The sequence below is a fragment of the Lissotriton helveticus genome, chromosome 1_1 (genome assembly GCF_964261635.1).
Source record: "Lissotriton helveticus chromosome 1_1, aLisHel1.1, whole genome shotgun sequence".
Classification (NCBI taxonomy): Eukaryota; Metazoa; Chordata; class Amphibia; order Caudata; family Salamandridae; genus Lissotriton; species Lissotriton helveticus.
The window spans coordinates 648,516,261-648,533,608 of record NC_136057.1 but is presented as its reverse complement, the minus strand read 5'-3'; the positions used below and the strand labels follow the sequence as shown (position 1 = coordinate 648,533,608).

Here is a 17,348-nt window from a genome sequence, read left to right as displayed (position 1 = left end):
AGCACTAGCTCTAGGCCTGGTTAGTCAGAGTCAGTTACCACCAGTACCCGTCAGCAACATGTTGGGGGCACAGGATGAATTTGCAACAAGGCCTCTGTTGGTTCTTTATGCACATCTCTTGCTTTTTTCTTCTCCTTTCTTCGTCTTTCTTAACTTCTGTTGCCTCTTTCTGCATTTCTGTTGCTTCTTTCTGTGCCTTTCTTCTTCTTCTTGCTATACATGTCCTACCTCTGTAGGCATCACTGATAACATCATCCACGTAATATTCTGATGCATCTTCTCACACCCTTATGTAACCATTTATACACCCACTCTAAATTACAGACTGCTATTCTCAAAACCATAGACATTCCAACACCAATAACTACATACCGACACACTGATTCTTAGGTCTACAAACACATCCTCTCACTTGCCCATACAGTCACTCATACTTTTGGACACTCATAAGTACAGGACTGTCATTTGCACTCATACACCTATATAGACACTCACACACTGCCACTCATCCATTGAGTTACTCACACCTAGTCAGTAATGCAAAGAACTAATCACACTCCCATTTACTCACCTATACAGTATTACACACACCACCTCACTTACTCATACAGATACTAACACATACTTACACTCTTATACAATCACTGATAGAAGTACACACTCATCCATACAGCCAATCTCACAAACACTCACTCTCACATATAGTAATTTATATACTCCAACACTCACATATACTGCCTTCCACATATGGAGTTACACACACATGTAGCACTGATACATCCATTCACTCAAAAACACACCTATACACAAACTCACCCACCCATATAGCCCTTTAGAGATGTACTCTTGAATCCATTCACCCAGTGAATCACCCACTCACACATCCATGCACTGTCAAACACCTCCCACCCACACAAACACTGAGGCACCCATACAGATACTCAGACAACCAATCAATAATGCATATAGACACTCATGTAGCTATTCCCCAACACACGCAGCCGCTTACACCAACAGACAGGTTGATACTGACATTCACACAGTTTAGTCACTAACCCATGCATTCAGTAAGATACATTTAATCTCTCACTTATGGAGTCAGTCACACACCTACTAAATCATACATTGAGATACTCATACATCCACTCATTCTTCAATAAAGCTTGGCCTATATATATTAAACATGTTTAAACTTTACAGAAACACACAGTCACTGGATGATGACATAAGTGGTGTCCTTTGAGATGTCATTAGTGATGTCATGAGTGATGTCACTGACCATGTCATGAGTGATGTAATATGTGATGTCATCAGCGGTGCATTGCGGGGGTGCGAGTTATAGTTAGCTGAACTAACTATTACAGATGAATTTCACTGGTTTTGTACGAGTGAAATGTCCAACTAACTATAACATCCCTGAAACCCCAATCCCTTATTATAATGTATGGAGGGGCACTTTTGAAAAAGAGCCCCGGGGAGGTGGCGGTCCCAGGGGCTCTTTTTTAAACGAAAAATTATGTAAGGGGGGCTTGAGCCACCACCACCTCTTCGGTACTTTCTAATTAAAGAGAGGGGGGCTTTACGGCCCTCCTCCTGGAGCCAGTGATGGATGTGGGGACCACCTCCCACCAGGACCCGGTTCCTGCAGTGTCTCAGGGTGCCCGCCCCCGGGACACTACTGTTTGCTTTGGCAGGGCGGGAGCTGTGCAGCTCCTGTCATAGCAAACTCTGCTTTGGATTTTGGAAGCGAGAGCAGGTTTTCTGCTCTCGCTTCCAAAATCCAAAGCAGGATTACTTTTCCACATGGGGAGCTGCATGTCAGCAGCTCCCCATGAGGAAAAGCAATGCTGACTCCCGCAGGAGGCTTAAAGCCGGTGGGACCGTGGGGAAAACGGGGACCCCCCATGGTCCCCAATGGAAAGGCCAGGCCCCGGGGGATGGGGTCTCTGGGGCCAAGAGTGGCCCCCTCCCCAATAAAATGTAAAAAAAACAAAACAAATGTGGCAGGGCCCTGGGGGATGGGGTCGCCGGGGCTAACAGAGGCCTCAGGTGGGGGGCCACACGGCCCCCTCCTTTCTAAGTTTAAATAGGATATATATATATATATATATATATATATATATATATATATATATATATATATATATATATATATCTAAGTTCCTCTTTGTAAAGAAGATACACTCCGGACACTGCGGGGCTTGAAAAACTGGTACTTTAATAGGATTTCTTAGCAGACCGGTTTCGGCGTGTGCCTTCTTCATGTGCCATCATCCTTAAACTGTGAATGCACTTCACTTATCAATGTGTTCTGGCTCCTCCCTCCCAGTGGCGGCGGGGCTCACCTGCGCAGAATTGCTATTGCTCGCCTTAGTGTTTGGAACTACTAGTCCTGAGATGCAGCAAGCCAGCAACGCAAGCGTAGGTAAATGAGGCTTCACTCTTTCAACACTCTTGTGACTGTTTTTTTCGCCCCCTGCTCTCTGCCAAAGTCTCCGGGTAACCACAGCTTCACAGTGCAGACCAGATGCGGCGTCTCTCCGCTCTCTCTGCACTCGATGTCAAAGTTGCTGGAAATCACCTTGGAGATTAAAGTGGCGGACCGTGGCCTTTCTCCGACCCTTCGGCAACATCAAGTTTTCTTCCAATATGCCCACGGTCACTTGTAGGGAGGGTCCTTCATGCGCGTTACTGGAACCGCGCTGAATATAAATTCAAAGTTCCTCTTTGTAAAGAAGATACACTCCGGACACTGCGGGGCTTGAAAAACTGGTACTTTATTAGGATTTCTTAGCAGACCGGTTTCGGCGTGTGCCTTCTTCATGTGCCATCATCCTTAAACTGTGAATATATATATATATATATATATGGGAATGGGGTCCCCGGGGTAGAAATTGGCCTCAGGGAGGGGGCCAGAAAAAAGGGAAAATAAGGGGGGCCACACAGCCCCCCTTCTGAAAAAGAAAACAAAAAAATCTGGCATCTCGCTGGAGGCATCCTGCAAACGCGCCCCCTGGCACGTTGTAAGATGGGGAACTAATTCCCCTTGAATACTGAGGGTCCCTGGAGGCCAAGTAGCCCACCAGGTACCTTCAGTATGCACCAGGGAGCTGCGTTGCAGAGAAGTGGTCCAAGACCACGCCCCTTTATACACCACTCTGCAACGTAGCTCTGTGGCGCTTACTGGAGGTACCTGGTGGGCTAGTTGGCCCCCAGGGATCCTCAGCATTGAAGGGAAATAAATTCCCCAACTTAAAACGTACCAGGAGGCGCGTTTGCACAGTGGTGAAGGTAGGGTGCAAGGCCTGATATTATAAGTGTGCAAACGCACCCTGTGGTGCGTTGTAAGTTGGAGGATTAAGTCCCCTTGAATCCTGAGGGTCCCTGGGGTCCAATTATCCCACCAGGTACCTCCTGTAAGTGACACACAGCTGCATTGCATAGAGGTGTAAAAAGGGGAATGGCCTTGGACCACCTCTCTGCAACGCACCTCTGTGGCGCTTACTGGAGGTACCTGGTGGGCTAGTTAGCCCCCAGTGACCCTCAGGATTCAAGGGGAATGAATCCCCAACTTAAATCCTGTCAGGTGGCTTGTTTGCACAGTGGTGAAGTGAGGGGGCAGGACTGATGTGACATGTGTGTACTTATCCAATCACTCCGCCAAAACACAAGCACTTATAAATTCACCATGCACTCTCCTTGCAGTACTCTAATCTTCGAGTCAGTACCCATGCACTCATGCAATGGCCCATGCACAAACTCATGCACTGCTGCAATACCTTGAGGACTACCTATGCCTTCCAGTAATCTCCCTGGTACTACCTATTAAGTCCTCCAGTCACTCAGCCAGTTCTATGTGCTTATCCGATCACTGCGCCAAAATGTAAGCACTTATAAATTCACCATGCACTCTCCTTGTAGCACTCTAATCATCCAGTCACTACTCATGCAATGACCCAGGCATTAACTCATGGCAAATACAGAGGAGGTCATGCTAATCACAGGGGTACCCCAACGCATAGTGTTCCCTAGTGTAAGTAGGTGTTTTCACTGTATTCTAAGTGTCTTTTAGCAAAGCACTGGCTCTAGGCCTAGTTAGTTAGAGGCAATTACCACCAGCACCCATCAGCAAAAAGTTGGGGGCACAGGGGACTTTCTGCCCCTCTGTTGGTTCTTTCTGCACATCTCTTCATCTTCCTGAACTTTTCTTCGTCTTTCTGGACTTCTGTTGCCTCTTTCTGCATTTGTCTTCTTCACATGTCCTACCTTTGTAGGCATAGCTAGAAATTAGCATTTAAAAATGCTTAGAAATTCCCTGAAAAAACCATTGGTTTCAGGGACGTTATAGTTAGAATTTAACATTTAATAAACCTTTGAAATTCACTGAAACCATCTTAGGTTTTAGGGACGTTACAGTTACAAATCAGCATTTAAAAAACTTAGAAATTCACTGAAAAAAACAGGTTTCAGGGACTTTATAGTTCGTTGGAGATTTCACTCGTACAAAACCATAGAAATTCGTCCGTTATAGTTAGTAGACCTAACTATAACTCCCGCCCCCGCAATGCACTGCTGATGACGTCACATATTACATCACTCATGACATGCTCAGTGACATCACTGATGACATCTCAAATAACATCACTTATGGCATCACTGATGACATTATCCATGTGATCATCTGAGGCACCTCTTCATACCCTAATAAAACCTTTCATACACCCACTCTAAAATACAGACCACCAATATCGAAACCATAGACAGACCAAGAACAGTTAGTACATACCTGCTCAGTGATTCATATGTCTACACACAAATCCACCCACTAACCCATACAGGCACTCATACACACAGTTATTCATCTATACAGCCACTGATATATCCACTCATACACCTATATCGACAATCACACACTGCCACTCACCCAAAGAGTTACTCATACACCTGGTCAGTCATGCAAAGAAACAATCACACTCCCATTTCCTTGCTTATACAGTCATACACACACCACCACACTTATTATATAGATACTAACACATACTTACTCTCCTAAACAATTACTCACTCCATACAAATAATCTTGCAATCACTCACTCTCACATATAGTCATTTATATACTCCAACACTCACATATTCTGCTTTAAACATATGTAGTTACTCAAAAATGCACCACTGAGACACCCATTCACTCACCAACACACCAATACATACACTCACCCACCCATACAGCTGTTTCCATATGCACTCTTGAACCTATACACCCAGTGAAACAACCACTCACATATCTATGCACAGAGTCACATACCCCCCACCCACCCACAAATACACCGAGGCACCTATACAGATACTCAGTCAACCAATAAATAACTCATATAGACACTCATGTCTACTCACCAAGCCATGCAGCCGCTTACACCCCAACTAACAGACTAATAAAGATTTTCACACAGTTTAGTCTCTAACCCATGCATTCAATAAGACATATTTAATCACTCACTTATACAGTCAGTCACACACCTACTAAATCATCCATTCAGACACTCATACACGCACTCATACTTCAATACACCCTGGCATATTTATAAATTAAACATATTTTTATACTTTACAGAAACACACATTCACTGGATGATGTCATCAGTGATATCATTTGAAATGTCTTCAGTGATGTCATTTCAGATGTCATCAGTGATGGCATCAGTGATGTCACTGAGCATGTCATGAGTGAAGTAATATGTGACGTCATCAGCAGTGCATTTCGAGGGCTCAAGTTATAGTGAGGTCTACTAACTATATCGGCCGAATTTCTATGGTATTGTACGAGTGAAATCTTCAACTAACAACAACGTCCCTGAAATCTATATTTTTTTCAGTGAATATATATATAGAGCTATTCATAATTGTTTTGCGATATCATATGCCATATACTCATTCCATCCTCAATCATCATTTGATATGCTGATCTCTTAGGAAGTGCAGGCTAGGCCCTATTTAGTGATATAGGGCCATATGTATCAACATTCCGTTTTGCGATTCCTAAATAGCGATTTTTAAGGAATCACTATTTAGAAATCGCAAAATGGTATGTATGTAGAAATGCGCTTCTTTTTAGCGATTTCTTAAAATTCCTTAATTGCGATTAGCAAATTGCTAATCGCAATTAAGGAATCATTTCCCATTCATTTCAATGGGCCAGGAGGCCCATAGGAATGAAGGGGAAATGTGCGATTCGCAATTTGCTAATCGCAAATTGAGAATTTGCACCCCTGAAATCTGCATGGGTGCACATGTGGCTCAAGGGCATGTATGTGCGCCACATGGCACTTAGAAAAATGAAACAATATGCATTTTGAAAGGAATTCGCAACTTACCACCAACTAGAAGTTGGTGGTAATTTGCGATTCCTTAAGGCCAATTTGCTAATTTTTTTAGCTTCTTACATTGCATTTAAGGAATCGCAAAATTTGCGATTCCTTAAATGCAATCGCCAGAGAGGGAATTGCATATTTTGCGATTCCTTATTTTTAAAGCAGATTTCCTTGATGCATACCATTTGTCCAAATTGCATTCACGAATTTCGGCGTTTGCGAACTCAATTTGGCTTGATACATATGACCCTAGGAGTTTTGGTAACCCATCAACTTTCCCTCTCTTGTCCACCATGAAAGGGGATTGATTTCGGAGTGCACAGCGGACATGCATAAGCAAGTTGTGATTCAGTGCGCTAGCTGTTCCTCCACTTAAGTATTTGTCACAACTGGCTCATTTAGAGATTTACTGCAAACTGTTAAACTGTTTAAAAGCAAACACTTTGTATGCTTTTAATTGCGGCGCTGTTTTTAAGGGTTTCTTGTTTTAAATATATTCACTGGTGATCGTATGCCCTACATTTGATCCACCTGTGAAAAATCGCTGCCTCCCCCGAGCCATTCTCCCCAGTCCACCGCGGGTTATCCCGATTGAGTGGAGGGGGGCACTTCCGGCAGGGTGGAAGTTGGCGCACTAGCCCTCTCTCGTCCACCATAAAAGGGGATGGATTTCAGAACGTGCAGCGGACACGTGCAGCGGGCGTGCCAGTGGGGCGTCGAAGGCGCGCCAAAGGCAAGCCTATCTGCGCCCTTCCGCACCAGACCGCCACCAGGAGTCAGGCACCCTGCCTGTTCACACCCAGACCTCGGTACGCGCCACAATCTTAAATATTCAATGACAGAGCTTTTGCTTATTAGGGAAATTTGTCACTACCCTACCCTTGTCATAATGACAGAATGCATCACCTCTAATATTTGGAAGGTTTCTTCACCTGCCCATATTGCAGGACCAAAGCACAAATCCAGCCTCAGCAGAATCTTGGCCAAATGACCTCAAACTGTCCTGTAAACCCGACACCAACACAAATCAATTAAATGCCAAGTAAGTAGTGAACCCAGACTTGAATCTTAAGAACAAACTCACCTCTCCCAGGAAATCCTGGAAAGGCTTCCTGGGAAACGTGAGATCTCTCCCCAAACATGCAATTGAGATATGAGACCTGCTAAAGTCAAATAGACCCAATGTTGGCTTTAAGACAGAGACATGGCTAAAACCGACTAGCACCCCTGCAGTTGCCATCGCTATTCCAGAAGGGTATAGGATTCAAAGGCTCGATAGGCAGAACGAAATTGGAGGAGGGATTGCCATCGTTCATAATTACAGAACAAAAATCAAAATTTTAAAACAGCGAAGTAATGAGCAGATCGAAATCCAGATTTTCAGGATGGATCTCTCGCCACAAAACAGATTGATTGAAAGGGGCACTGGTATACCGCCCACCAGGCCCCATTGCCGAATTCTCTCTTCAAATCATGGAGCTGACAGCTCCTTACTTGATCTCTTCCAGCAACGTTATGCTCCTGGAAAACTTCAATATCCACAGTGAATGCCTTGTTAAAGCAGAAACGTCATCCTTCATGGCAGTTCTAGCTTCCCTGAACCTTAAAAAATCAATGATGTTCCTACTAACACAGCAGATCACACCATAGACATTGTCTTTTCCAATGCACCTTTTCTCAAATGCAAAGCCCCAAAGTCAGTAAGCTGGTCTGACCACGCACTTATTGACTTTCAATTACAGGGACTCAGAGTGCTGAAGTTGCCTGCCCCACGCAATCAATCCTTATATAGACAATGGCAAAAGTGTAGCCCACTTCAATAAATCAGCCTTAGCTGCTATCAAACTGATTGCTCCATTCAAAACTTGTTCAAACAAATCCAGACAAACCCAGGCAGTGTGGTTCACTCCTGAACTTCATAAGGAAAAAAGCAGCTGCAAAAACCTAGAAAGAAGATGGCGCCAAACCCATCTTAAAGAAGACAAACAAAAAATACAGGTCAGCTCTCTCCCTCAATCACAAAAGCATAAAGCATACTCGGAAAACCCATATAGCACAACAACTTAGCCAAGCTGAAAACACCCCTAAAGCCCTGTACCAAATTCTGAAATATTTCACCAGCCCCAAAGCCTGCGAATTAGAAGAAAGTTTTTCTCAATCTCTCTGTGATAAAATAAGCCTTTTCTTCATACAGAAAATAGACACCATTTATAATAAGATCGCTGCGACCAGCTGTCCTCCGTTGGCAGATATCATAACAGGATCTCTTCCTAGCACAAAGTGGCTTTGTGTGGCCTCATAGATATGGTTGAGAGGGTTGCGCCGCTGAAGTGACAGTAAAAATGATGCTCCTATGGCGCAAGCCTCTCAGAAATAAGCCCCTCAGTTTGTCCACTTTTTATTTGAGGTATCCTAATGCTCGCGTCATTGTTTGAAGCAGCCTACTGTTCTGAAGTTCTGAACATCCATCAATGCTTTTTTTTCTCCAATGAGATGGTTTGCTTATCAGTGAGCTTGCCAGATAGTCCTGGATGGATCAGCTAGTGCTGGCTGACAAATCAGATGCAAAGCAATAATGCATATTGCGAATTTTATGCACCGTGGTGATGCTAATGATGTAGTTACTGCAAATACATATTCCTTAATGTATTCTATCAATATCACTCCATAGTTTCTTTCATGCATTTAGAGATGTTCTGTCTTGAATGAAGTTTACATTTGCCAAATGATTATGAATTTTTCTTTAAGGTTTTTAATGGTTGTGACACAAACATAGTTTTATGATTGCTGACTCTTCACATTTACCTTGTTACCTTGTATCTGCCCAGCCTATGCCCGACCAAGGCAAGTATGGCTTAAACCCATATGTCGGGCTATGGGAACTAGGCATTCTAGCGTGGCACTCCGTATTTTAACATCGGACACCCGGCCACTGTACGTCTGTGGTGTCTCAAAATTCATATCCTGGACATGGTCCATTAGAGCCAAAAGGCTAGCATCTAATGTTTAATTCTTTTTTAATTGAAGGATCACCTTTAAATTTTAACTGTTTTATCTTTTTCTACTCTTTTTAGACATTCAATGTATTTTAAAAGATCTTGTAGAAATAATGTTGAATCTAATAGTCAATTTTATATCTGTATAAAATATCTTTTGTTTGTATTACTTTGATGCTTGTATGATTTGACGTATCGAAATAAAGCCTTTTGACATTGACATTTACCTTGTCACTTTTCTTCTTATAGTGTTCCAAAATATGCAAAGTTCTTTCCTCAATGTGATGGATCCAGAAAGAATACACAGCCTGATACTTCTCAGAAGGCAAATACTGGAATGAAGTATGTTACATAACAATAAAGTGTGATCTTTGTATAGATGCGTTCTTTAACATTATTGGTGAAACTTCATGCAGCCTGAAAAACAGGTATGCCCCGGCCATTTGATAGCTTTGTTAAATTTTCCGTTCATAAGAAACATGGCCCTTAGTTAGAACTTGTTATGATGGCCTCAGTAGCCGGAAGGACGCACCCTTATAATTATGGAGAAAGGATTGAAGCTTCTGGGAAACTGATATGCAAATATCAAATTATGTTTCCACAGATAGTATGTTAAAATATTTTTATCATAGACATGAATTGGCAATTACCAGGTTCAGATGATGCCTCGATCATTATAGTCTTTCTGGGAACAAATGTCGAACATCAGCGTAAGAGAAAACAATTAACATTATTCTGGATGTAGGAACGTATAACATACATTTATTTACACTGTGAAGATTGACCCCAAAAAATTAATTGCAATTACACCAAACACATTATTTGTATTTTCTGTAACAAGGTGTACATATCTTATACCAGATCAAGCCTGGACCTAACGATTGTGTTTTTGATGAACATCATTTTGCTTGTTCAACCTATTGCCCAAGGTAATTGTCATTACCATTGTTGAGTTGGCTAACATATAGGGAAAAATTGACAGATTCATCATAAAAATCAGACAACAATAATTGGGAGGTTAAACTGCATTGTGCTTGCACCACCTCTCATATGTTAGGTGTTCTGCTTGTGCTAAATGTGCTGGCGCTTACCTGCCTGAGCTAGGTTCTGCCTATCTCATTATATCACAGCCATGTTGGCATGACCTCCTCAGCCCAGCAAAGCACCTCAAGGTCCTTCCCCTCATAATGAGGGAAAACATAACTGATAGCCTCAGACCTGGGTGCTTCAATGTTATGCCCAGAAATGCCCTGGACCAAGCATCTATCAGAGAAGCACATCATAGAGTGGGATGAGGTAAGCAGCCTCAGTGACCCCTTCCCACGAGGTAGGGAATGCCGCCTGCTGTCATTGGCTGAAGGTCAGACAATAAGAGGAGGCAACAGTCCCATTCCTCAGAAGTCCTGAGGCTTACCTCCTGCCATCTGAGATCACCACTGCAGCACAGTGAGTATTATTTTTGTTTTAAATATTGGTTTGTGTGTGTATATATGAATGCATGTGTGTTTGTAATGGGTGCGTGTGCATGTGTTTGCAATTGAAAATGGTAGGTAAATATGTGTGCATGTGTGTGAGTGAGTGTGCCTGTGTGTGTGTGTGAGGCCTACCTGCCCACCTACCCTACTAGTGAATTACTAATCGTCACTGGGAGACAAGTACTAGAGGGCACTGTTGATGGCAGAATTAGGAGAGCAATGGGATGTCAAAAGGAGTATACACTACAGGAATTAAGAGATGGCAGGGTACAAAAACGGAATGACTGTAAAAAAGATAGATTGAATAGATTGTAATTAAAGCGTGTTTACATTTTGAAAATAAATTCTTTTAAAGTCAATCATTTTGAAAACTTTGAATATAAACATTTCAATCTTGCAGTGAGATGTATATGACGTTCATTACATTAGAATCCTGAATCTGTTGGCATATTTCGTTTTTTTTTTATTCTTTATTGCCCAGATCATAGCATATAAAAAAAAAGAAAAATGCATGTTATACATAGCATTGCAGTTACAGTGCTGTATAGAACTTAAAAGTAAAACAAAAAATACAGAGAAAAGTAAAGAAAAAAAGGACCTATCCGTAATCGATTGTAGCTACATTATTTGTGCTTGTGTCAGCTCTAACGGTACCGTCCGAAAATAATAAAGAACTTTAGGGAGTATACACATCTTTAAGACATTCCGTCGCCCGACCATGGTTAAATGTATGCACTCTACCTTTTCTAACTTTTAACTGATCCTAAAATATCAGCCCAATTTACATCAATAATCTCCTGAAGTGACATCCTAATTTTGATCCCTAAATACCTAGCCTCTTGTGTCACCCGAGTCTCACCGGGGCATAGACCCGCTGTGCAAATAACCTGCGTTTTTGTAATATTCAATTCATATCCAGCAACCTTCCTATACTCTTGAGTCAAGTGCTCAATCTCGCCTAATGCTTGCGCAGGGTCCGATGTAATGACCGCTATGTCGTCAGCATAGGCGAGAACGGGTACCTAATGTTCGCCCACTAACATTGATTGTATACCATTAGTTGTCTCCAATAATTGCAATAGTGGCTCAATATAAATGGCAAAGAGTAACGGAGAACATGGGCATTCTTGCCGTGTACCCCTAGTAATATATACAAAAGATGATTCCTGCCCCATAGTGCAAATCTTTGCGCAAGGGCGTTTATACATAGTTTGCAATGCACGCAAGTACTGGGGCCCAAACCCCATCTTACGCATTAAAGTCCAAAAAAAACCATATGACACGATCAAATGCTTTTTCAGCATCTAGAAATATAATTCCAATATTCTTTTGAAATGAAGTAGCATAATCAAGTAATGATATAACCCTGTGTAAGTGATTGACCGTACTTCTAACTGGCAGGAACCCATGTTGGTACCGAGATACCAATGGTGGAAGAACTTGCACAAGCCGAGTTGCAAGTATTTTTTAATAAACTTTAGCATTCGCATTAATTAATGATATAGGTCTATATGACCCAGGGAGTCTGGGGGGGCTTGTCTTTCTTCTTAAAAACTACTATATTCGCATCGTCCCAAGACTCAGGGGGATTTCCACTTTGAGCGGCTATAAAAGTAGCATGCATATCTTTCTTTATAGTAGAAAATAATAACCGATAAACCTCCAAAGGAAGTTTATCCAGGCCAGCTGCTTTCCCGAGCGCTAAGTCATCTAGTGCCATCTGGTGTTCTTGCATAGAAATTGGGACTTAAAGCTCTTCTCTTTCTGAAGGCCCTAACTCAGATAAGTGAAGGTCGCGAAGATATTGTTCAACTTGATCCTGAACAACAGGATCTTGAGTATATAATTCTTTATAATATGTATTAAAGACCTCCAAAATTCCTTCCATGGTCTCAACCGTATCCCCTTGATCGTTCTCCAGAATTTCAATATGTTGAGACCCCTGTCTCCCCCGCATTCTTTGAGCGAAACATCTGCCAGTTGTTTCCCCATATTCATATCTTTCAGATTTGTATTTTTTAAACTGAGTAGCTATTTCCTGCCTCCAGACCGCCTTAATCCTAGCCTTGCTACAGGCAACTTTAGTTTGTGCAGCTCGACAGTCCACTTTAGAACTAATTGCTAAAACAAGCTCACACTCAGCCTTTCTCAAGTCCTCAAGCAGTCCCGCTATCAAAGCTTTCTGTTTCTTCTTTTTGGCCCACCCATAACTGCAGGTTTCCCCCCTAAGTCCGACTTTAAAAGAATCCCAAACCATTGGTTGGATAGCACTTCCTCTATTATACTCTAGAAACTGCCTAGCCCACAGCTTAATATGACATATATATTCCTCATCTCTTACAAGCTTTTTATTAAATGTAAAGGACCGCACAGTCCGAGTAGTATTAAAGCAGGGCAGGTCCATAACCACCGGTCCATGGTCTGAAGTAATACGGGGCATTACCTTCATCTTTGCACCAGCGGTTAAAAAACGAGGTAAAAAAATATAGTGTAACCTAACAAATTTACTATGTGAAGAGGAAAAGAAAGTATACCCTGGATTTCCATAATTTAGCATCGTCCACCCATCCACAAGGCCATGTTGCTGCAACAGCTGATGCTAAACCCTAAAAACCTTTGGCTTACGACCTTTATAATCTACAAAATGAGCATCCCATATTTGAGAATCCCTATGTATATTAAAATCCACGAGTAATAGCAAAGGAGTCTCCCACAGCGCTAGTTTAACATTCAAGAATTCCAGAACTTCAGATTCATCTAAATTAGAGCCATACACTGTACATATGGTAATCTTAGTACCCCCTATAGTGCATTCCGTAATTGCCCACCTCCCGAGATTGTCAGCCCGTTCTCTACCCGTGCCAATTACAGCCCGATTGCCTAAAATTGCCACTCCTCTATTCATAGTAGATTGTCTAGATGCTGATAATAAAGTAAATCCCAACTCCAATAACATCTTATGATTAGACCAGGGTATATGCGTTTCCTGTAAACAAAGGATATCCGCAACTCAGCAATCACTCGCTTCCTTTTAAGAGTATTATTCAGCCCACAAACATTAAAAGAACATAAACACAAGCTCCGATTAGCCATTAAAACATATATATCGCTGGTCATTAACATAGAGATAGGAAAATAAATGCACACCAAAGTTCTTACAGCACATGCTATGAACTGACCTTTTGTCCTTTTTACCCTTAATCAAATACCAACCCAACCCGTGTCCCTGAAAACCCCCCCACACCACCCACACCCCCTCACCAAACCCGCCCCTCCTACCCAAAATGTGACCCCCCCTTAAATAAGGCAATAGGGCTAATCGCCCTGGTGATGCTCGGTGAGTAGCTCCCTGAATACTCGGCCCTCCCGTTTTCCTAAATATAAGAAAAAAGGATCTCAAAAACTGTAAGTCTGCAACTTAAAAAGAGATTTAAACCTTAACCTACAATTTAAAGTAACACTTAATATTATAACAACCAAGTCTCTACATCAGTCCATCAAACCAAAGAATGAAGATATGCTCTGGCAGCAGCCTCAGACGTAAAGAAATGAGTCTGACCCTTATTAACTATCTTTAAAGTTGCTGGTTGTAGTAGAAAAACTTGCAGACCCTTTGTTTGAAACGGAGCTATCAGCTGTCGTAGCTGCCATCGCTTTTCAACTGCGGAATGACAGTAGTCAGGACGTACAAAACACTGTATTCCTTTTCCAGTTCTCTTCCTGTCTGGTCTAGCCAGGTCATAGAGTACCTGCCTAACCAAAAAATTGTTCAAGAAAATCAATATAGCTCGAGGTCGTTGCTGTCCTACTTGCCCACTTCTTACAGGTCGCTGACGAAATGGAAATCTATGGGCCCGTTGAATTTCGCTGACCCAGTTCCATTCTTTCACCTCTGGTAAGGCTACCTCGAACAGCTCAGCTACAAATTCACATGCGTCCTGTCCCTCAAGGCCTTCTGGGACCCCAAGAATACACAAATTATTGCGCCAAAGTCTATTTTCCAAGTCGGCAAGTTTATCATGCACATCATCCTTGTGCGCTTTTATATCAGCTACATCTTCCTTTTTGGTCACCATCTGGTATTCTAATGACGATATACGACCCTCAGCTTCCGCCATTCGATCAGTAAAGTCACTGCAAGTTTTGGCCAGGTGTCGAACCATGTTCTGTAGTTTTCTACATGCAGCATGCATTTTTAAATGCTCAGCTCGACCCTCCACCCTATGCTCTGTAATGGATGTATACATTTCTTTCAATGACACTTGGCTTGATGCCGTCACATCTAAGCTCCCACTGGCTTGGTCAGATAGGTCGAGTCTCTCTAAAAGTTGTTCACCATTGGAAAGATCTCTTAAATGCTTCTCTGGTTGAATCTACTGTCCCCAATGAATGGAAGCATGCGATGGTGGTTCCACTGATAAAAAAGGCTAACGCAGACCCAAATAATCCTTCTAATTTTCGCCCTATTTCTTTACTTCCCTGTTATTCCAAGATTTTGGAAAAACACGTCAACTCTCTTCTTACCTCTTACGTTGAATCCTCTAATCTTTTACACTGCTCGCAATCTGGGTTCAGGGCTGGCTTTTCCACCGAGACTACACTCCTCGGTGTGTCTGAGACCATCAGAAAACAGGTGGACAGCGGGGAGACTGTGGCACTCATTCTATTAGACTTGAGTGCCGCATTTGACACCGTCTCCCATTCCATCTTGCTGTCTACCCTGAATTCGGTGGGTATCTCTGGCCCGGCCCTGGCCTGGATTGCTAGTTTTCTTTCTAATCGCACTTTTCAAGTTTTTTCTTCTTCGTCTGTCTCTTCCATCTTTTCATCTTCTCATGGTGTTCCCCAGGGGTCTATCCTCAGCCCTCTTTTCTTTAATCTTTATGTGAGACCTCTTGCTTTTTTGGCTGAGCAAGCAGGTCTCACTATATACTCTTACGCAGATGACACACAAATCATCTATTCTTTATCTACTAATAAACATCTCCCGACGTCCTCTCTTCGGTCCGGGCTGGAGCAAATTGCCAACTGGATGCTCAGTCATAAATTAAAACTGAATGGTGATAAAACTGAGCTACTTTTATTCGGTCCTCTCACCTCTCTTTGGGGCCCTCAACATTGGCCTCATCAGATGGGTCCCACTCCCACCCCTTCAGCCTCAGTTCGCAACCTCGGGGTTTCTTTTGACAACCAACTATCATTTAAGCAACATGTTGTAAAAGTCTCGGCCACCTGTACTACCATCATAAGATGGCTGAGAAAAATCACATGGATGCTTCCAGCTGATACCCTGAGGATTTTAGTCCAGGCCCTTGTCACCTCTCGCATGGACTACGGGAACATTCTGCTTCTGGGTGCTTGTAAGGAGGTAACAAGGAAATTTCAGGTGGTCCAGAACATGGCAGTCCGCCTCCTTTGTAGCTTGCCGGCCAGGGCATCGGCTTCTATCCATCTGCGCAAGTTGCACTGGTTGCGCATTGAGAACCGAGTTAAATTTAAAGCTCTATGTATAATGCACCACATTAAAATGGGTAAAGCTCCCAAATACCTTTCCTCTTTAGTTCAGCACTATGTCCCTTCCCGTACTCTGAGATCCTCCACTCAAAACAAATTTTTGATTCCTCGGGTCAATAGAGCTAAAATGGGCGGCCGCTCGTTTGCTCTATTGGCACCGTCCCTATGGAACTCCATGCCTCAATCTTTACGATCTGAGTGTTGCTACCTTACATTCCGCAAAGGAATTAAGACCTGGCTGTTTAATACTTAGTTGTGTCCTGATTCTTCGTTTAAACTTATTTACTCTCAGTCTTTCTCTAGCGCCGGGAAACCTTCGGGTAGCTGTGCGCTCAACAAATGTAATAATAATAATAATAATAATAATAATAATAAGATCCCAGTCAGGTGTTTCTGCGGTAGCTGATCCCACACTACGCACTCTATCTTTCTTCCGGACCGTGGGTGCCTCTGCTGAAGCTCCAAGGGAGCTATTTTGCCTTTGGCTATCACCCATGATATTGTCTCCATATCCATCTTCCTGGATTGAAAGTTCGCCTTCCAAATCTGATCCTTCTGAATGCTCTGAAAGCGAGTAAAACTCACTTTCCTTACTACTTAGGGGCTCGTGTACCTCCTCGCTATTAAGTTCATCTCCTTCATCCATTACATCTGTTACACCAATGTCTTTAGACCCAGCCATAGCCAGAATTTGGGATGACTCAACATGCTGTACAGCTGGCGCAGGGAGTAGTAAGGTACCTGACTTTGTTCCAAAACAGCAACAGGAACTACTTCTCCTCCTGCTTCTTCATGCAGATCCATGTTAGGAGCAGGGACAGAAGCTTTTTTCCCAGCAACGGGCTGAAACATTAGCGGAATATTAGGGGTGCCTTGAACTAAATCTTGACGCTGCACAACACTATCATAGTCCTCTACGCCCGGCATTTCTTTAGCTCTTGCAGCAAGTGCAGCGCGAGTACCTACCGCGCCTTCTCCTGCTGCTCTTGTCTTCC

At 42.7% G+C, this 17,348-nt stretch overlaps 1 protein-coding gene across 1 annotated transcript in view; it reads left to right on the top strand.

Annotated features, from left to right (window-relative positions):
* LOC144762581 (cadherin-related family member 4-like) overlaps positions 1-17,348 on the top strand; it is a 372,673-nt gene that overhangs the window by 303,163 nt on the left and 52,162 nt on the right. Inside the window, exon 11 of the mRNA XM_078647805.1 lies at positions 9,614-9,706. Coding sequence (XP_078503931.1) covers positions 9,614-9,706 — 93 coding nt within the window. The remainder of the gene's footprint in view (positions 1-9,613; positions 9,707-17,348) is intronic.